This window comes from Salvelinus sp. IW2-2015, linkage group LG20 (genome assembly GCF_002910315.2).
Source record: "Salvelinus sp. IW2-2015 linkage group LG20, ASM291031v2, whole genome shotgun sequence".
Classification (NCBI taxonomy): Eukaryota; Metazoa; Chordata; class Actinopteri; order Salmoniformes; family Salmonidae; genus Salvelinus; species Salvelinus sp. IW2-2015.
The window spans coordinates 4,678,840-4,701,096 of record NC_036860.1 but is presented as its reverse complement, the minus strand read 5'-3'; the positions used below and the strand labels follow the sequence as shown (position 1 = coordinate 4,701,096).

The 22,257-nt window shown below is 42.9% G+C and overlaps 1 protein-coding gene across 1 annotated transcript; it reads left to right on the top strand.

Moving 5' to 3' along the window:
* Window positions 1–751: 751 nt before the first annotated feature.
* On the top strand, window positions 752–20,634 carry LOC111980408 (heparan sulfate glucosamine 3-O-sulfotransferase 2-like). The gene is made up of 2 exons (XM_024011135.3): window positions 752–1,844; window positions 17,580–20,634. Exons 1-2 carry the CDS (start codon window positions 1,309–1,311, stop codon window positions 18,196–18,198), a joined length of 1,155 nt encoding a protein of 384 aa, XP_023866903.1. The 5' UTR covers window positions 752–1,308; the 3' UTR covers window positions 18,199–20,634.
* The last annotated feature ends 1,623 nt before the right edge of the window (window positions 20,635–22,257 follow it).

The following is a 22,257-nucleotide window of genomic DNA, read 5'->3' as shown; positions in this document are numbered from 1 at the left end:
CAGTTTTAAGAACACTTATTTTTCATAAAACTGCATTGTTGGTTAAGGGCTTGTAAGTAAGCATTTCACTGTTGTATTCGGCACATGTGACAAATAAAATGTGATTTGATTTGATTTGATGTTGCCTGGTGGGTAGACTGTATGGCTTTACTGGATAYCATCTGCTCAATGGTTGTGCTTAGGTATGACACAAAGCAACATGTTTATCTCCTTGGCTACAGTGCAGGGCCCCAGAACACCCATCTGTGAGAGAGAGCACAGAATCATGGAGATTTCACCTGTTCAAATCTAAGCCTTTTATGACTCAGACTAGGAATATTCAGTCATGTCTCTCAGTTTAGAATGTCCGTGAAAGCAGAGATCTGTGCAACAGCTTGGAGATTCAAGATTAGAGATAATCTTTGTTGTGTACTTTCATGATTGAAAGGGAGCAGTTAATGGCCTGCCATTGTGCAATTCAAAGTTATTTTCTAAATAAAAATGCTTGATGTCCTATGAATTCCAATTGGCTACGAGAACACAAATGAATGTGAGTTATGTGGAAATGTTCCCACACAGGTATCCACATAGACTATGCTTCCCCTGCCAACTATATATGTTGTATGTCTCTATAAAACAGGCTATCAAGAGTATTCCTTTAAAAAGTTAAATGCATGGAGAATATGATCATATGAAGAGTGACGTCAGACGGCATCTTTATATATTCATCATCTGTCCCTGACTGCCGCAACGGAATTCTTGAGAACTTTGAGAAAGCAGCCAAACATGAGCTGAACATCGCAGATCCCGTGAAGGCGAGGCTGAGGCTTCGCACGGATTAGAGTCAATGGCAGATTACACCGTGCCTTTTGGAAGAGATGCAGATTTATGGATTTCGGCAGGTTCCAAAGTCACTCATCATTATCCAACGAACGGCATATTTTACCCAGACCAACGGATTGAAGAAAACGAAGAATGGAATTGAGAATAACGACTCCGTGGGGGTTTAAGTGTTTCGACAAAATATGATGCAATTAGTTAATATTACAGATGCAATCATCCTACCACTCAAACTATATGAACTCATTTAGGCGGGATCATTCTACTTTTTCCAAGAAAATGGCTGAAATCAATTTATTCCAAAGTTATCCAACAATTGTTAAATTGGAAACGATGCAAATTGTGCACAGGTAATTTCTTGGAGGAACATTTACCTGCTTTTCTGTCGTATTGGGATGTTGGCAGAGGCAGAGTCCGGTTCCACAGGGAGACACCGCAGTCCAGGCGCAGCACAGAAGAAAAACATGCAGTCCCTTGACCCATGGAGATATGGCATATAGGTTGATCTCAAACCGAATCGTGCCATCTTCAAATAGGTTGAGCAAACGATTTATTTTTATATTCACCATTTCATTGTCCTTCACATATTTATGCTACAGCATACTGTTTTGTTGTGGTACAATCATGCCAACCCAGAGTTATGAGGAAAAAAGGTGCCTCCATCACAAGAACGTAGGAAGCAAAAAACTTCTGCAAAAAGATTGCACCGCGGACAGGAGGACTGCTCTGGATGAGACTTTAAACGTGGCACTCACTCACCAAGGATCAAGTCATGCTCGCAACCAAAGTAGAAATTCTGCCTTGCCCATCACTCACAAACGGAGTATTGCCCAATCCGAATATAATATTACTGTTGCACAGAAATATGGAAACAAAAAGTTACCTAACGCACTAATCYTCGGGGTGAAGAAGGGCGGCACCAGGGCSGTGCTGGAGTTCATTCGAATTCATCCAGATGTGCGCGCGCTTGGAACAGAGCCCCACTTTTTCGATAGAAACTATGACAGAGGATTGGACTGGTACAGGTACGAAATGTCACGTTGATTTNCAGATGTGCGCGCGCTTGGAACAGAGCCCCACTTTTTCGATAGAAACTATGACAGAGGATTGGACTGGTACAGGTACGAAATGTCACGTTGATTTAAATATATAATAAACTAATTTGTCTGTTTATGATATATTTCATTTTCAATATGTTATTTTTTGAACAAGTGCATGGCCCATACAAAGGAATTTGTCACAATAAAACAGTAGGCATAGGCTAAGTAGGCTTATGACTTCTTACAACCTAATGTATGTAGGCCTGCCTATGAGATAATATAGATATGCTTGGGTGTATTGCATCTGTATCCATTCTATTCTAACGCGTATCTCTGACATTATTAGTCAGCTTTAAAAGTGTGTACCAGGGTGTATACTTGAATGTTCCACGATTGTGTTCATGAAAGTCCATAACGTTTTTCATGATCATTAGGCTAATCATGTACCTTGTGGGATGGAATAAGTGTGCAGTATATTCCCTCCTCTCTACCTACCACTCTTGTTTTTTTTGTTGATAATGTTGTTGATAATTGTTGATAATGATCACTTAGAGATCCTTTTTCATAACACAATACAGCAGAGAACACTCATAGATATACTGAGTATAACAAACATTAGGGACACCTTCCTGATATTGAGTTGCAGACTCAGTTCATCGGGGCATGGACTCTACAAGGTGTCGAAAGCGGTCCACAGAGATGTTGGCCCATGTTGACTCCAATGCTTCCCACAGTTGTGTCAAGTTGGCTGGATGTCCTTTGGGTGGTGGACAATTTTTGTTACACACGGGAAACTGTTGAGTGTGAAAAACCCAGCAGCGTTGCTGTTCTTGACACAAACCGGTGCACCTGGCACCTGGTACCCCGTTCAAAGGCACTTAAATATTTTGTCTTGCCCATTCACCCTCTGAATGGCACACGTACACAATCCATGTCTCAATTGTCTCAAGGCTTAAATGTCCTTCTTTAATTAACCGTTCTCCTCCCCTTCATCTACAGTAATTGAAGTGGATTTAAAAAGTGATATCAATAAGGGATTATTGCTTTCACCTGGATTCACCTGGTCAGTCTATTTCATGGAAAGTGCAGGTATTATTAATGTTTTGTATTCTCAGTGTAGATACACTAAATGACCGAACATTATGTGGACACCTGCTCGTTGAACATCTCATTCAAAATGATGGGCATCAATATGGAGTTGGTCCCCCCATTGCTGCTATAACAACCTCCACTCTTCTGGTAAGACTTTCCACTAGATGTTGGAACATTGTTGCGGGGACTTGCTTCCATTCAGCCACAAGAGCATTTGTGAGGTTGGGTCGCAGTCGCCGTTCCAATTCATCCTTAAGGTGTTCGATGGGGTTGAGGTCAGGGCTCTGTGAAGGCCAGTCAAGTTCTTCCACACTGATCTCGACAAACCTTTTCTGTATGAACCTCGCTTTGTGCATGGGGGCATTGTCATGCTGAAACAGGAAAAGTTTTTCCTCAAACTGTTGCCACAAAGTTGGAAGCACAGAAGCGTCTAGAATGCCATTGTATGCTGTAGTGTTAAGTTTTCCCTTCATGGAACTAAGCGGCCTAGCCCGAACCATGAAAAACAGCCCCAGACCATCATTCCTCCTCCACCAAACTTTATAGTTGGCACTGTGCATTGGGGAAGGTAGCGTTCTCCTGACATCCCCCAAACCCAGATTCGTCCGACGGACTACCAGTTGGTGAAGCGTGGTTCATCACTCCAGAGAACCCGTTTCCACTGCTCCACGGTGGCGAGCTTCACACTACTCCAGCCGACGCTTGGCATTGCGCATGGTGATCTTAGGCTTGTGTGTAGCTGCTCATCCATGGAAACCCATTTCATGAAGCTCCTGACGAACAGTTATTGTGCTGACGTTGCTTCCAGAGGCCGTTTGGAACACGGTAGTGAGGGCTGCAACCGAACACAGATGATTTCTACTCGCTACTCGCCTCGCGCTTCAGCACTCGGTGGTTCTGTTCTGTAAGCTTGTGTGGCCTACCACTTTGCAGCTGAGCCGTTGTTGCTCCTAGACGTTTCCACTTCACAATAACAGCAGTTGACCGGGGCAGCTGTAGCAACGCAGAAATTTGACTAACTGACTTGTTGAAAGTCAATGAGCTCTTCAGTATGGACATTCTACTGCCGATGTTTGTCTATGGAGATTGCATGGCTGTGTGCTCAATTTTATATACCTGTCAGCAACGGTGTGACTGAAATAGTCAAATCCACTCATTTGAAGGGGGGCCACATACTATATAGTGTAGTTTGTGAGATAATTGATCTAAAGCTTTGATTTCTCAAGGTGTACAAATATTTCGGAATATCAGATTAAAAGAAACACTCCGACCGAAAGCAATTGGAATCATAAGCATTACAAGTAAATCATGCCCCAAATCCAGGATGAAGTTACTTTGACTTGATACCCAGGTTGAAATGCCACAGTATAGCTGCAGTGTCGAATTTCAGTAAGTAAACATGCAGATCAACGGTAATAGATATTTTCAGGGGCAGACTTTTAAGAAACCCTCTCCAGCAGAAACATGGCTAATATTGATTAGTGACCTCGGATAAGGTAGGACTCCTCCTGCCTTCCCTCTGACGGGATGCCCCTCCAGTGTACTGTACGTCGATGAGACGGGACACTGGCGCTGTCTCTCACCCATGGGTCAGATCTTGGATAAAGAAGTCCATAGGAGAGTAATAGCCTTTTCTCATTATTGTACCTACCCAAACAGTACCGTGCTGGCTTTTATATTTTCCTTTTACATGATCCTTTCCAGCATGGCCAGATCCAGTAAATCTCAGCTCAGCTTGGCTCAGTTGTGTGACTCTATCTGCTCTCATCCCTTGGCAGCCGTAAGACCATTGCTGAAGTTGGTACCTGCATGACTAAAAGCAGGCATTACACAGGTGTTACATTCTCGTCTCTGACAGAACATGGTGCCTGTTGAGTGAAACCGAGCAGGGAACTCATGGATCGCATCTACACTTAGCTGAGAGAGAAAACCTACTGAAACAAAGAATGTGCCATTAGAAAGTGTTCTGTTCTGTTGGAGGTTCTGTCAGACAGGCCACTCTAGTGAAATCACCCAGCAGCTCTCCCTAAGCCCAGATGGTTGTGGTTTGTGCTCACTGTCCCATCGCAGTGTGAAGCCATTTATACCTGCTGTGTTTAAGTCAATTGAGTCAGACTCGCCCATGGGGAGCAACTTAAATCAATAAAAGGGACTTGGAGGCATTCAGTTCAGGGCTGAGGACTCGACGTAGCAGTATTTTTTCACGCACTTGAATAGGCCTATAATATAACTGCAATAATGCTAATATTAGACTAATAGAACAGTGGGAAGTTTGTGTGCAGTAGGCTTGTGCCAATATAGTGCCAATATTAGCAGATACTGTATTCATATAATTAGTTTCACGTTAATTATTAATTACACACTCACACTTACGTATCCACCCCCATGCATGCATGCACACACACACACACACACACACAGGCTCTAAATTCATCAGTACTATTTGGGGACTGATTAATTAAAATGCCACAGAAGCCAGGACCTCGCAACAGTGTCTCTAATCCCCTCTGAAAGCAATTTTAGTTTAGCCACTGACGTCTTGCAATAAGAGCCACATAAATGCCGCCAGTAATGAGAAAGATAAATTGGCTGATTAACGTCAGAAGTTCTATACAAATCACCTTTAATGTGCTTTAGAGAGTCTTATTTTTCATTTTATTTCAGTCCAAGACATGACACCATCCATTTAAATGTAATGAGTGTTTGCTAGATTAGTTCACCTCAGTCATGGTGGCTGAAACTTTATGCAGACTAGAACTAATATACGACCTGGTCTCAGCATTAAATAAAACGATTGTCACCATCGTCTAATGAGGCACTGTGATAGACTGTCCTCTATTTTATTATTTTTAATTGTGAATTACTTGCATAATCCAACTATTTTCACCCCAATGTAAGTGACAGACCTGTGCGACGACAGTGAAATGGTGCAATGTTCATTACTCAATCTCCAGAATAGAATAAGACCCATTTGGCCTCATTTATGGCAGCAGGTAGTCTAGTGGTTAGAGTGTTGGACTTGTAACCGAAAGGTTGCAAGATCAAATCCAAATCTTTGAAAGATTCAAATCCCCAAGCTGACAAGGTAAAAATCTGTCGTTCTGCCCCTGAACAGGCAGTTAACCCACTGTTCTTAGGCCATCATTGAAAATAAGAATTTGTTGTTATTGACTTGCCTAGTTAAATAAAGGTAAAATAAAAATGTAGATTGCATGTGAGCGTCTCTCCATCCCTGTGACTATGTAAGGGGTAGCTGAGTCATACATTATTCTGCAACCAATTCCGCAACACTTCGTGTATGCGTTTTTCGATTTTCGCACACGATCAAAAAAATCTAACAAATCCGCATCACTACACACCATCACCATCAGAACTTAAAAGGGCATCTCAGCTCTACTGATTTTACAGGAGTCAGACGCACATCAAATAGATTCCCTGAGAAGTGTTAAAATTGTGCAAGAGGCCTCGTAGAATCTGCTTCAGCCAAGAGTATTCTCCAGGTCCACCATTAATTGGCTCAGGGAGGATACTGAACCCCGGAACTCTAACGTCAGAAAGGTTGACGAGGACAGAAAGTTGTCTGCTGCTCATTTAACGGAGGGAACTGCACATTCCACTGGCCCAGGCATCTCTTTCCACTAGTAATGAGGAGTCTTAATCCCGATATAGCTCAGAAACATGTAGCAGTTAACATTAATTACAAAAACAACTCCTCTCGGGAATATCCCCCAAAGACACCATGGCACAGTGAGGTTTTGGTATTAGGATTTTGTATTGAATAAGTCATTAGCTGGAGTTGCCAGCAGCAAGAGACAGAGGTAGTGGTGTTGTGAGTTTCCTACTCAAAGAGACAGGGATAGAGCCTTTACCAACTGTAGGTAACCCAGCTGTACATATCATTAAGAGCTGTTGAGAATGGTAGACCACCCTGGAGGCAAGGACACACAATGACATTATTCTGAGAGATGGAATCTAACATGGCCGACACCATGCCTAGCAATGTATAATGTGATTAAATAAATGTGTAGTTTTGACTGTAGTAAATTGAGTTTGATTAAATGGGGATATGCACAACTCTGTTCAAACTGTTTTTCCTGGAGTCTAGTCTAGTTAGTACAATACATAGTATACACGCATCAAACTATTTCCGGAATGATCATGGCGCCGAAGGAGATGGCCGCCGTTTTACGATCCCAAAACCAATTGTGCTATTGTGTTTTTTTTTGCATTATTTGTAACTTATTTTGTACATAATGTTTCTCCCACCGTGTCTTATGACCGAAAAGAGCTTCTTGATATCAGGGCAGCGATGACACACCCCGTACTGGAGGAATTCTTCTTCTTCAATGAGTTGGACGGGCAAAATTTACTCCAGACACCCGACAAGAACCTCATCCCTGTCATTCGCAGGAGGAAAAGACGGAGATATCGTGGACGACGGTCCAGGTGCCTTGTAAGGATCTGTCGCCGAGAGGATAATCTACCTTTACCATAGGTCATATTAGCCAACGTACAATAAATCGATAATAAAATAGACGAACTACGAGCACGTATATCCTACCAACAGGACATTACAAACTGTAATATCTTATGTTTCACCGAGTCGTGGCTGAACGACGACATGATTAACATACAGCTGGCGGGTTTCAAGCTTTTTCGGCAGGATAGAACCGCGGCCTCTGGTAAGACAAGGGGCGGCGGCCTATGTATATTTGTAAACAACAGCTGGTGCACAAATTCTTAGGAAGTCTCGAGGTTTCGCTGACCTGAGATAGTGTATCTCATGATAAGCTGTAGACCACACTATTTACCAAGAGCGTTTACATCTATATTTTTCGTAGCTGTCTATATACCGCTGCAGACTGATGCTGGCACTAAGACAGCACTCAATGAGCTGTATACGGCCATAAGCAAACAGGAAAACGCTCATCCAAAGGCTGATGCAGGGAAACTCAAATCAGTTTTACATAATTTCTATCAGCATGTTAAATGTGCAACCAGAGGGAAACAACTCCAGACCACCTGTACTCCACACACAGAGACAGGTACAAAGCTTTCCCTCGCCCTCCATTTGGAAAATCTGACCATAATTCTATCCTCCTGATTTCTGCTTGCAAGCAGGAAGCACCAGTGACTCGGTCAACAAGAAAGTGGTCAGATGAAGCAGATGCTAAGCTACAGGACTGTTTTGCAAGCACAGATTGGAATATGTTCCGGGATTCTTCCGATGGCATTGAGGAGTACACCACATCAGTCACTGGCTTCATCAATAAGTGCATCGATGACGTCATCCCCACAGTGACCGTATGTACTGTACATACCCCAACCAGAAGCCATGGATTACAGGCAACATCCGCACTGAGCTAAAGGGTAGAACTGCCGCTTTCAAGGAGCGGGGCTCTAACCCGGAAGCTTATAAGAAATTCCGCTATGCCCTCCGACAAACCATCAAATAGGCAAAGCGTCAATACAGGACTAAGATTGAATCGTACTACACCGGCTCCAACGCTCCTCGGACGTGGCAGGGCTTACAAACTATTACAAACACAAACCTACCAGACGAGTGACACAAACCTACCAGACAAGCTAAATTACTTCTATACTCGTTTCGAGGCAAGTAACAATGAAACATGCATGAGAGCACCAGTTGTTCCGGAAGACTGTGTGATCACGCTCTACCTAGCCGATGTGAGTAAGACCTTTAAACAGGTTAACATTCACAAGACCGCAGGGCCAGACGGATTACCAGGACGTGTACTCCAAGCATGCGTTGACCAACTGACAAGTGTCTTCACTGACAGTCTATAATACCAACATGTTTCAAGCAGACCACCATAGTTCCTGTGCCCAAGAACATGAAGGTAACCTACCTAAATGACGACTGACACGTAGCACTCACGTCTGTAGCCATGAAGTGTTTTGAAAGGCTGGTCATGGCTCACAACAACACCATTATCCCAGAAACCCTAGACCCACTCCAATTTGCATACTGCCCCAACAGATACACAGATGATGCAATCTCTATTACACTCAACACTGCCATTTTGCTCCTGGACAAAAGGAACACCTATGTGAGAATGCTATTCATTGACTACAGCTCAGTGTTCAACACCATAGTGCCCTCAAAGCTCATCACTAAGCTAAGGACCCTGGGACTAAACACCTCCCTCTGCAACTGGATCCTGGACTTCCTGACGGGCCACCTCCAGGTGGTAAGGATAGGGAACAACACATCCGCCACGCTGATCCTCAACATGGGGTTTGTGCTCAGTCCCCTTCTGTTCTCCCTGTTCACTCATAACTGCATGGCCGTGCCACTCCATGGTACTCCAACACCATCATCAATTTTCCCGATGACAAGAGTGGTAGGCCTGATCACCCGACAGCGATGAGACAGCCTATAGGGAGGAGGTCAGAGACCTGGTCGTGTGGTGCAAGGACAACAACCTCTCCCTCAACGTGATCAAGACAAAGGAGATGACTGTGGACTACAGGAAATGGAGGACCGAGCACACCCTCATTCTTATCGACGGGGCTGTAGTGGAACAGGTTGAGGGCTTCAAGTTCCTTGGTGTCCACATCACCAGCAAACTATCATGGTCCAAACACACTAAGACAGTTGTGAAGAGGGCATGACAAAGTCTATTCACCCTCAGGAGACTGAAAAGATTTGGCATGGGTCCTCAGATCCTCAAAAGGTTCTACAGCTGCACCATCGAGAGCATCCTGACTGGTTGCATCACTGCCTGGTATGGCAACTGCTCGGCCTTCAACCGCAAGGCAATACAGAGGATAGTGCGTACGGCCCAGTACATCACTGGAGCCTAGCTTCCTGCCATCCAGAACCTCTATATCAGGTGGTGTCAGAGGAAGGCCCTAAAAATTGTCAAAGACTCCAGCCACCCTAGTCATAGACTGTTCTCTCTGCTACCTCACAGCAAGCAGTACCAGAGCGCCAAGTAGAGGTCCAAAAGGCTTCTTAATGGCTTCTACCCACAAGCCATAAGACTCCTGAACAGCTAATCAAAGGGCTACCCAGACCCCTCTTTTACACTGCTGCTACTCTCTGTTTATAATCTATGCATAGTCATTCTACCTACATGTACATTTCAGCTCAATTACCTCGACTAACCGCTGCCACTGCACAATGACTCTGTACCGGTACCCCCGTATATAGCCTCGCTTGTTATTTTACTGCTGCTGTTGAATTTTTTGTTACTTTTATACAAAAAAAATCTTTTTTATTAACTTAACACTTATTTTTACATTTTTGTTATTAACTTCATAAAGCATTGTTGGTGAAGGGCTTGTAAATAAGCATTTCACTGTAAGGTCTACACCAGTTGTATTCGGCGCATGTGACAAATAAAATTCGATTTGATTCCTTGCACGCAATATTCCAATATTTCCTATCTCTAGCATATGCCAGGTGTCTTTGGAACCATTTGCATTTCAAATACAGACTGAATGAATATTTGCAGTGTCTCATTATGCGTTGGTAATGTTTTCCATTATTCCCTGCAGTTCAGCATAAAGCCTTTTGCAAAGACAGACAGGGGGAAATGTGACAGGAGGAAACAAGTTTAAACTGAACAGGATGTGAGGACAGGCTGACATGCACTGAAATAGTTTTGTTTACACTGTGTTTCATTGAAATTGGCAGCTGAGCCGCAGTTAATTAATCTGAAACATTTACACAATTAACTGAAATGCTCATCTGAGGATGTGCAGCTTGCCAGCCATGGATTTCAGGGTCTTCCTGAGAGTGTCTTCATTTTGGGATAGTTGGACACTTTCCCACATCAAAGTCAGACACAGTAACAGCATTTGGTTCGCCTTAATTCAACGCTTTATCGCTTCAGGAGAGCAATTGTCTCTCAACATCCTTAGTGGATTAGAATCTTCCAATGTGCTGTCATTTCTGTGAAACGTAGTGCACAGACAACACGACTAAATCAGACATCATTGAGGTCAGACTGATTCTGATTCTGAAATATTTGTTTCCCATACAGACAAACAGGACAGTACTTATGTAAAAACCTAGTTTACTCTGGAAAAGATTGACATGGTGTGCACACAACACAACAGATCAGAGCTTTGTTTCAAATTGAATAAGACCTGCTGCTGGTTGTCTTGGCAGTTGACTCTAAATGATTTCTAGTTAACCAACCAGCTGACCGGACTTCAGTATTGCTGTCTGGGACATTGCTCGGTAACTCTTAATTGACTTCCATTGAGACCAGCTTCTGTCGCTGTTGACTGGTGATTAATGCTTGGACGTCATCCCAGCAGAAATGGGAGTGAGTGAAATATTAATAAGATAATCTTTTCCAGTGGAGACAGAATGAAGCTATTTCCTTCGTACCAGGCGAGGGGAGTAGACTGGTGATGCGGTTGTATAGCGGCTCTGGTTTTATTACAGCATTGTGCATTAGAACACATGTGTAATTGCAAGCTGTGTAATTGCAATCTGGGTTGTTCGCAACCGTAACACAACATGGTCTGTACAAATTAACCCTCCTTGTGTCATTGAAGATATGACGTAGCCATACCTAGACACATAAAGTAGTTTGTAGCAATACTCTGTAATGATTTAAAAGCTTTCTCACATACTGGTATTACCTGTCCCTGACTCCTATAACCTTAGATAGAGTATTCACTGTATTGTTGTGAAATGTAATACAAATTAGAAGATGAAAGGCTTCAGAATGAAAGCAATGGATAAGAGTATGACTGTCTATGTGAATGTGAATATAATTCAGGCCCCGGTAATAGAGGTGCAGTATGTGAGAAAGCTTTGAAATCCATGTACAATACTGTGTAACACCACACTTCAACAACATGCTCTTAGCATCCACCAAGAAAGCAATATAGACATGCTCTAAATCCCAGGCTTTTCCCTACACTGATCTCACTTCATCTTACGTTCTACAGATCATTTGGAAGTGACCATGATGAGCCATGAGGCCTTTGTCATAATTTAATCAGGGGCTTTTCCAAATAACCCCCGCTCGAGCCGAGGCCATCCCAACACCACAGATAATGGATACGTTGAAGTCACCATGCTCCCTGTCCCTGGTTAGTAGACTCAACTCACAAGCTGTGTATTGTATAATAGGCAGGGTTCATTATTAGTCTGTGTGATGACAGACACGTTCTGCTCTGCCAGAGATAGGGGCCACTCTCTAAATCTCTCCGTCTGTCTGTCTGTTGCAGGGACGCTGCCTGCTTGTCATGATTGATGGTTTCCAATTTAAATCCTAATCAGATCAGGCCTGGCCTTCGCATTACTGTCCAATCCTCCGACTCATCATAAAGCTGGGTAATTAGTACAATGAGGCCTAGATGAATTCTGTTGAAAACAGTGTGTCACCGCCACAACCTTTCTACTGACAGTGGATGATAGCTTGAACGTGGAGGACTCGAATACAACACTGAAGAAGCCAAACAATATCCACAAAGCAGTGGAGGCTGCTGAGGGGAGGACGGCTCACAATAATGTCTGGAACAGAGCAAATGGAATGACATCAAACCATGTTTGATGTATTTGATACCATTCCACTGATTCCGCTCCAGCCATTACCATGAGCCTGTCCTCACCAATTAAGGTGCCACCAACCTCCTGTGCCACAAAGGTTTGAGATTAAACAGAATACTCCATGATTGCGTTTTTGACTTAGCCACATCAATAGCTGACTCTGTACATCTATTGAAAGATGCTATACTACATTTTAGCTCAACCTTAGAGAGGCCACACATGTTCTGTACATCTATTGAAAGATGCTATACTATGTTTTTAACTCAACCTTAGAGAGGCACAACGTGTTCTGTACATCTATTGAAAGATGCTATGCTACATTTTAGCTCAACCTTAGAGAGGCCACAATGTTCTGTACATCTATTGAAAGATGCTATGCTACGTTTTAACTCAACCTTAGAGAGGCCACACTGTCTGTACATCTATTGAAAGATGCTATACTACATTTTAGCTCAACCTTAGAGAGGCCACACGTGTTCTTGTGCTCTCTGCGTCACACACATTCCATTTTGTCCACATCAAAAGACCTGCTAATGACCATACCAAAGTTATGTATACGCACTCTGTGGTTCACGAGCAAACATTTACTGAGCGACTCTTATAATGCACTCAATTCCCTCTTGATTTGAAACATCAATGAAGTTACACTGGCGAGGTCTGGGTTAATTGATTGTGCTGAAGGAGATGATCCAAAGCTGACCTTTACCTGCTGCTACGGTCTTACATGCCTGAAATAGCAGGTGCCTGGGTGTCTGTACAATGTTGACTTGCTCAGTAGAGCCACGTTAGCAGCCAGAGAACTTAGCACATCCTTTAGCACTTTTAATGTTACAGTATGCCAGACATGATTTTTAGGTGTTGGTCTCAACACATCTGTCAGGGGGGGTATTAAATACACACGTGTGTTTTTACCAGTGATGGGGGAATTGCTATCCCTTTGCAATCTTGTGAGCACTGGGCACATTTACAATGTTGGGATAGATCCTCCACACCTCGGTTCATTTTAACAGAGTGATTAAAATGTCACAGCCAAGCCTGTAACACATCCTGACTCCTCTCAGAGTTTCACCAATAACCTGAACAGGAGACGGCTGTAAATTACTCCAGTCAATTTAGTTCCAGCTCACAGGATCCGGATGATGATCAGAGCAGGGAGCCCATCCATCTCTCTACAACTTTGATTCATGACACAAAATGCCAGTTACTGCCAGCTTTATAGATATGTGTGTGTGTGTGTGTGTGTGTGTGTGTGTGTGTGTGTGTGTGTGGGTGTACTGTATGTGTCAAAATGTGTGCAATGGCAGTACAGTTCCACACTGTGTGTATACCTTCCAACCATATTCTACATCAATATTAATCTTTTACTAATGGTTAATTCTACAGAGTTATCTGATATGATTTACAATATATCCTCTACCAGCATTCTCCACTGTAACTTAGTCCCAGAGCTCCAAAAAGCTCGTCGGTATTAAGAGCTGGAGTGATCATGGTGACCCTATCCTTTTGAGAGTAGGCCTACCGAGCGACAATGAAGGCTTTTAGAATCGCTACACTACTGAAGGTGCTCGCTGTTCTCTAAAAGCACCATAGGGTGTCAGGACAGAATACTGCTGCTAATGGCTTACAACATGTCACAGTAACCTTGGCATATACAATTACAGCGAGAGCCTCCTGTTCCTCTCTTATGGTACAAGCACCTCCATTGAAAAAGGCAGGCATCTAAATACAGGAAGGCCAACGCAAATAGCAACTGGCAATTAATGTTTGTGGAAGTTTCAGGTGTGATGGTGCCATTCCTAATTTCCCACTGTGGTGGTTGTGTTTTCAGTTAAGCAGTCAGTATGCTCACATGAATGACTGTTCTTCTCCCCGGTTTGGGAATTTACATAAGAGGATAATGGAAGATGTCACTTTAGTTAAATATTAATGAAATATTTCTTGATGAGAAGCAGGTTTATATTCTGGTCCAATTGAATGTTTGTAAATCATGTGGATGGGCTTTCATTTATAATATTCAATATCTGTAAAAACAAATGTTAGTTCAATAGAAAACTACAGAGAACAGCAGGTGGACAATATATTTGATCAATGTAATATATTGTAATTATTGCATAATTTTTTCTGATTAGACCTGAGAGGGTAAATTGATTTTCAAATACATGACAAGATTAAATCCCTGCTGAAATGAGAATGTGTGCACAACATGTAGGCCTGCACTATGGAAGTTCACATCATGGTAATGCAAAATTCCACCAAATTTAATTCAAATCAGGTTAACAAAACAGTGATAAAGCTGTCCCTGACAAGTTGTTAACCGTTTAATTATAAGAAAGGGGGAATAATCTAAAGAGCAAATGTACATGCGTATCTCATCACTCCAATCATGAACAAATAAAGTTCGATTCAAGCTAGGTTTCTGTTCAACCAAACAACCGGGACTCAGCAAACCCAGTAGATAATGTGAGCATGTCATGTTGTTCTTGTGCTCCCCAAAATGCACATGTTCATCTTTAGGCAGTGGATCATTGTTGTCTTGTACTGTACTTGGAAAATGGAGAATGTAATTGGTTGTGTGAAGTAAGAGCATCCCATGAATTATATGTTCCATTATGGCTTTCTCTATGGAAAGCTGCACAAAACCTTTTTGTGTCCTGGTCTCGTCTGAAACCTTGGTGGATTAAATAAAGTTATAGGAGGTGATGTTTTTTCTTTCATTCCTAATCGACAAGAAATGCACCTCTTGGTGGCAGTTGGGAAATGCTACGAAGTACGGCCGCTAAAGCTAGTACAGCAACAACACTCCTTCCCATCAGCAAAAAAGTGACCATTTCAGATCTTGTTCCTTCTGCGTTCAGCTCCTGCACCAGGCACCAGGGGAAGTGTTAGACAGCCAGTAACACCATCCTGGGTGTTGGTTGTGTGGATTTAAAAAAAAAAGGTTTATGTAATACGCCTAATTGCAGCTATTTCTTTTAACAGTGTTGGTGAGAATTGTGAAACCGAAAAGGGTAGCGTTTGAAATGATATAACCCAACAGTGTTGGAATGTCTGTAGCTTTTTCCATGAGATTATATAGTTTCCTAAAATTCCATCAACTCAATAATACATGTGTGATGATGGAAGTGTGAAGAAAGAGGAAGAATATGCTATACTATAGGTTAAGGTTGATGATGTAACTAAGTTGGGACTCCATCACATAGCACCTGAGATATAGTAGCATGTTTTTAGCGTACGGTAAAGCTGTTTTCTGGGGATGGTGCTACTGCTGTTCTGTTCCTTCCATCCCATGGAAGATTAATGATTGCCTGTGGCAATAAACTGGTAAGGCTAACTGAGACACCCAGCAGACCAGCACAGGATTCATAAATCAAGCTAAACTGATCAATATTTCTCAGACTGTTAATGTACACTACATGACCAAAAGTATGTGGACACCTTCAAGTCAAACATCTCATTCCAGAATCATAGGCATTAATATGGAGTTGGTAGCCCCCTTTGCTGCTATAACAGCCTCCACTCTTCTGGGAAGGCTTTCCAATAGATGTTGGAACATTGCTACGGGGACTTGGTTCCATTCAGCCACAAGAGCATTAGTGAGGTCAGGCAGTGATGTTGGGGCGATTAGGCCTGGCTCGCAGTTGGTGTTCCAGTTCATCCCAAAGGTATTTGATGGGGTTGAGGTCAGGGCTCTGAGCAGGACAGTCAAGTTCTTCCACAAAGATCTCAACAAACCATTTCTGTATTGTCACGCTGAAACAGGAAAGGGCCTTCCCCAAACTGTTGCCACAAAGTTGGAAGCACAGAATCATCAGTCATAGACATAAAGTTACTATTTTATTTACTGTATCAGTTTTAGTGCAAGAATGGTTTTGGGAGAAACTGCTCGATGCACTTTAGGTGGGATCTATCCATTTTAATGTTCAAAAGTTTCTAGGAAACAAGGTCCTGACCTGGAGGGAAGAAGCATTTTACTGGATCAGAGCTTGTATTATGGATACACAATGGGAAAGCCCAGTAGCCTAGAGGTTAGAGAGGTGGACCAGAAGCATGTTMGGAAAGCCCAGTAGCCTAGAGGTTAGAGAGGTGGACCAGAAGCATGTTGGGAAAGCCCAGTAGCCTAGAGGTTAGAGAGGTGGACCAGAAGCATGTTGGGAAAGCCCAGTAGCCTAGAGGTTAGAGAGGTGGACCAGAAGCATGTTGGGAAAGCCCAGTAGCCTAGAGGTTAGAGAGGTGGACCAGAAGCATGTTGGGAGAGCCCAGTAGCCTAGAGGTTAGAGAGGTGGACCAGAAGCATGTTGGGAAAGCCAGAAGACACATTTCTGTTCTAACCAATGGACAATCATGTTGTATTCAAATGTAGGTTGTAATTGTATCTTAGAACTATTCAGGCCTCCTGGGTGGTACAGCGGTCTAAGGCATTACTACAGACCCGGGTTCATTCCCGGGCTGTGCCACAACCAGCCGTGGCCGGGAGTCCCATAGGACGGTGCACGATTGGCGTCGTTAGGGGAGGGTTTGGCCGGTGGGGCTTTTCTTGGCTCATCGCGCTCTAGTGGCTCCTTGTTGAAATCCAACTTTTGCATAATCCAGGTTTGAAACAGGATTGATGCATTTCTTAACTCCCATTGCTCGAATGATGAAAGGAAATTCCCAGAGCAATGCCAGTCTCTACATTTTCTTGGAAAATATCAGAACACTTGTCTTTACTTTGCTATGCATAGATTCCGTGGATATGAGAAAAACTTTACAAACATTTTAAGAGGATGACCTATTTAGTGTGACCCAGATTCTCCCAAGTATCTTTTTCTGTTGGATGTCCTTAATGCAGGTGATTGTGATTTATGAACACCAGTCTAAAATGTGATTGGATGATTTCGCTCCAGCCCTCAGCATCACTGTCACCCTGAAGATAGGGAACAGGAGTTGTTTTCATGAAACCTTTTCAGCTATCGAAGTGGATAACAATTTCTGCAAGACAATTAAATTGCTTTACTATTCTATCCCCTTCTAGAGTACTAATACAATGGATTCCAGGCATAAAAAATACATTTTAAATCAACGTTTTTCTCTTTCTGTCTTTCCCTATTTAGAGGACTAATGCCACGGACTCTAGACAGCCAAATCACCTTGGAGAAAACCCCCAGCTACTTTGTGACACGAGAGGCTCCCAGACGCATCGCCAGTATGTCCCCCAACACCAGGCTGATTGTGGTGGTGCGTAACCCAGTCACCAGGGCCATCTCAGACTACACACAGACRCTGTCCAAGAAGCCGGACATCCCKACCTTCGAGGAGCTGGCCTTCCAGAACCGGAGCCAGGGTCTGGTAGACACCTCATGGAACGCTATCCGCATAGGGATGTACATCCTCCACCTAGAGAACTGGCTGCAGTACTTTCGCCTCTCCCAGATCCACTTTGTGAGCGGCGAGCGGCTGATCACGGACCCGGCGGGGGAGCTGGGCCGAGTCCAGGACTTCTTGGGTCTCAAACGCATCATCACAGACAAGCARTTCTACTTTAACCGAACCAAAGGCTTCCCTTGCCTGAAGAAGCCGGAGAGCAGCAGCCAGCCCCGCTGCCTGGGCAAGTCAAAGGGTAGAACTCATGTGCAGATAGACCGAGAGGTCATTGAGCAGCTCCGGGACTTTTATAGGCCTTTTAATATCAAATTCTATGAGATGGTGGGGCAAGACTTTAGGTGGGATTGAGAATCTGATTTTAAAAAAGCAGGTGATATGTGCTTATTGAAATGGATACCTCAGTGGAGTCATTCGAATGAGGACAAGTAAATCCAATTTCTCTTCATGTTTGAAAATACAGTGCGAGTTTAACAAGGTGTGTGTAATCTGCCTCTAACTTTAAAACCTTTGATATAATTTCCTAGTTCCTACTTTAACATCATGCCGGTTTTGTTAACCAAATAAAAGAGAAAGATATGCTGCCATGCCATTTATTCTCACAATTAGTATTTGTCATACACTAAATTGTGTTTCTTCACAAAGGCCTGTTACTTTTACAACACTGTACCATGTCAATCGTTCCAACTCAATGGACAACAATAAAGAGTATAGAGACAGCTGAGATTTGTTGTAACATGTCTGTCCTATGCTACAGTATGATCACAGACATGACAAAGCTATAGTATGTGAACTTGGCATAAAATGTGTATCATAAAGACATTCTGGCAATAATGAATGTAAAAAACAGTTAATGGATGCCCTCATGCATATTATCGTATCAAATCATGGGCATTATGATGATAATTGTAAGCATTTGTCTTTTCAGAAGATGTGGAGTGTAATGGAAAGACATAGAGGAAGACGTGGAGTTGAACTACAGAGCAAAGTGAGCTCTTCATCCAAGGCAGCATGTAGAAAAACAGCCGATGTTTTTACTCTGCCTTTTGAGAAATGAGGAATGGCTTGATTAAAGAAGCTAAACTAAGAAGCTCCCAAACAAGCAGATTCAGATTGAATAATGTAAGTTGAGTACTGCAGTCTTGGTTAAATGTTTTAAGGCAGAACTTGTGCATTAAACATTGCCCAAACAGTACATAGAAGTACACAACTTACAGAGCATTATGTCTAATTTAACCCCTACAAACCATTTGCAAATTTGGGGATGAAATAAATGGTGATAGTTGAAAAGGACCACATGAGGAGGCAGGTAGCTGGGTCCAGGGGCAGGCAGAAGGTCATACAAAGGGAGTCCAAAAGGGCAACAGTACAGGCAGGGAAAAGGCTAGTAACGTAGTTTGGGAGATCAGGCAATAGGTAGGTAACAGGAAATCCAATAGGCTAAAGTACAGGCAGGGAATAGGCAAAAGGCGTTGTTAGTGAGGCAGGCAAAAACTATCATATGCGGGAGGAGTAAATCACAGGGGAAAAACAGAGTTCTGAAGACGTGTGTCACAAAACTCGCAATACCTTACAGTGATGGGGTGCAAAGAACTGAACTAAATAGTGTGTGATAATGACCTACAGGTGTGTGAACAGGTGATTAGAATTCAGGTGACTGGGATCTGGAGAGTGAGCTGCGTTCAGGAGATCTAGGTGTTTGAGAGTGTGGGCTGGAAAGTGTGCTGGAAAGTGAGCTGCGTTCAGGGGACCTACGTGTTTGAGGGTGTGAGTTGGAAACAGACGTTACACTTGGGCCATAGCACTATTTAAAATGCTGCTTAGGGCCCCCAAAAGGCTAGGGCCGGCTCTGACTGCATGTGTGGGTATGGATGTGGGTAAGCAGACCTGCGAGCCTCTGCGGCCCACACCCCCATCAAAGTTGCCCATCCCTAATTGAAATTGTCATTTGTGATACTCTCCAATAATTCTTGATTAACCTGCCAATGCTTGTCTACCCCTGCCTGCTACTTTGTGAGCCACCACCGTACACACTGATACGCTGAGCAGTTTAGCAATGAGCTCAACTTTATCTAAACACAGTTGATTACTACTTTTTTTCCTCCCAGAATGCATGTGGCTTGACTACAGAGCACTGAGAGCAAGTTATTTCCCAGTTTGGTGCGATTGTATTGCAGACAGAAATAATGATCCATCCTGTACAAAGAAAACAGACTTATGGGATTTCTAGCTGACTTGTGGCAGCTATGCAAGAAACATACCTCACATAATGTTTCTGGGTAACTAATCCCAGATGGTTGTCAATAAAGAGGAGTGTGTGAGAAGGCAACACCATGGTAATGTACAGAAATCTGTCTACAGCCTGAAATCTAAGGCTCATATATTATTCCTTGTGTGTGTGTTTTATTTCTTCCCTGTCATTCAAATAGACTGTATTGACAGTGAACCTCAGAACTGTCCTTTAGCCACTACAGTCAGCATAGTGAACTGGTATGGTCATAGGCAAAATGTCATCTTTCCCAGGCCTACTCTTCTGTGCTCTCCACATCAGGTATTGAATGGACATGATCATGGGAGAAGTAACAGTCCAATTACCTCCGATGGCCAGCCTAACCTTCAAAAGAAATACCAAGGAGCAAACAGGCTGCTGTTGTAAATGTCATGAACTTTGAAAAGACTGAGGCAAGTTTTGCCACAGCGTTTACCAGGCAATGTCAAGCAGTACATGATGCGATCAATTCCAATGGATTCATTGTTTCACTTCGTCAAAACCTTGCACTGTCAGGACAGCTTTTGAATAAAAAACCAATATACATGCAGGACAGCATTTAAGGAGTCATTCTTTTCAGAGTTGATACCGGTTTACTGAAACTTTCTTTTACCTTACCAGACAGGAAATCCCATTGTGATTTCAAGGGGGACCCAAAACTTCATGAACTTTACAGAATTGATGTCTGCTCTCGGCAGTGTTAAATAAACAACTGTTAAAAGAGAGAAATTAAGAGGGTTGTAAAGTCCCAGGGTGTGCTGTATACTCATCTCTGAAATTATATTGGTTATGAGACATCAATAATGGAAAAATGGTTGCGGCCACTAAAACTTCTAAGAGGAGAAAAAGCCTGTTCAAATAATCTTAAAAGTCAGGCTTATACATAAATATTTTACATATTTATTGGTCCATTAGCTGACGGCTGGGAGGAAATGTATGGGGAAATTTATAAGGGCACAAGGCGAGACCCAAATGCAGACACGGGAGGCAGATGGTTTGAGTCTTTGATATTTACTACATCCAAAAGGGGTAGGCAAGAGAATGGTCGTGGACAGGCAAAAGGTCAAAACCAGTTCAGAGTCCAGGAGCTACAGTGTGGCAGGAAGGCTCAAGGTCAGGGCAGGCAGAATGGTCAGGCAGGCGGGTACAGAGTCCAGAAAACAGGCTCAAAACCGGGAGGACTAGTAAAAGAGAATAGGAAAGGCAGGAGCACGGGGAAAACACGCTGGTTGACTTGGAACATACAAGACGAACTGGCACAGAGAGACAGGAAACACAGGGATATATACACCAGGGATAACAAGCGACACCTGGAGGGGGTCGCTTGGACAGGTGAAACTGATCTAACAAGGACAGGTGAAACTGATCAGGGTGTGACAAAATTACCTGAACTCGAACCTATTCTCTATCCGAAGTTTAAGCTTCAACTGAGCTAGGAATGATTTTTTAGACAGACTTGCAGTTTATTCTGCTGATTGTCTGTTGTCCTATAGGCAACTTTACCATGCCCTGCGATATTTGACTTATGTGGTGTTGGCCATTCATACAACATACTGTACAGTAGATTATGTAATGTCAGAATTCACCACACAGTAGGTCACTCCAGAGGCGTACCATCCCCAATGATTATAGCATTTGGGAGGTTCCCACTTATAAACCAGATGTTTCAGCTTGAAAAGGTGAGTGTTACTCAGTTCCAATTTACATCTACTGTAGCTGATCAGAGGAGCATCTGTTGAGGACTGAACTAACCGTTTCTGCAGTCCTTACACCAAATTAGTTGCAACTCATCTTTCTCTCTGCAAATTCACAAGAACTTAGTTCAGATGACAGGCCAGGTATATTTAGATATTTGTGGCAGGCAATGATTAGCCAGCTTGTTCAGTGTTGGTTTYSTTCTAACAGCAARTWTACAGAAACTGGAGACAGAMAACTTTATTTTCAAAACAGGAAATTGAAAGTTTGTGAATTGACATTCAATGTTCACTCTCTTTTACTTTAGAAGAAAACAGATCCATCTGAACCCCTTTAACCTGGGTTGTATCCAGATGGAATGATTCAGCATTTACATGGTCGCARAATTGTATGTGGTTCTCTAAATGAATCACCGTAACACTGTAGGGTGCACAATAAAACTGGTG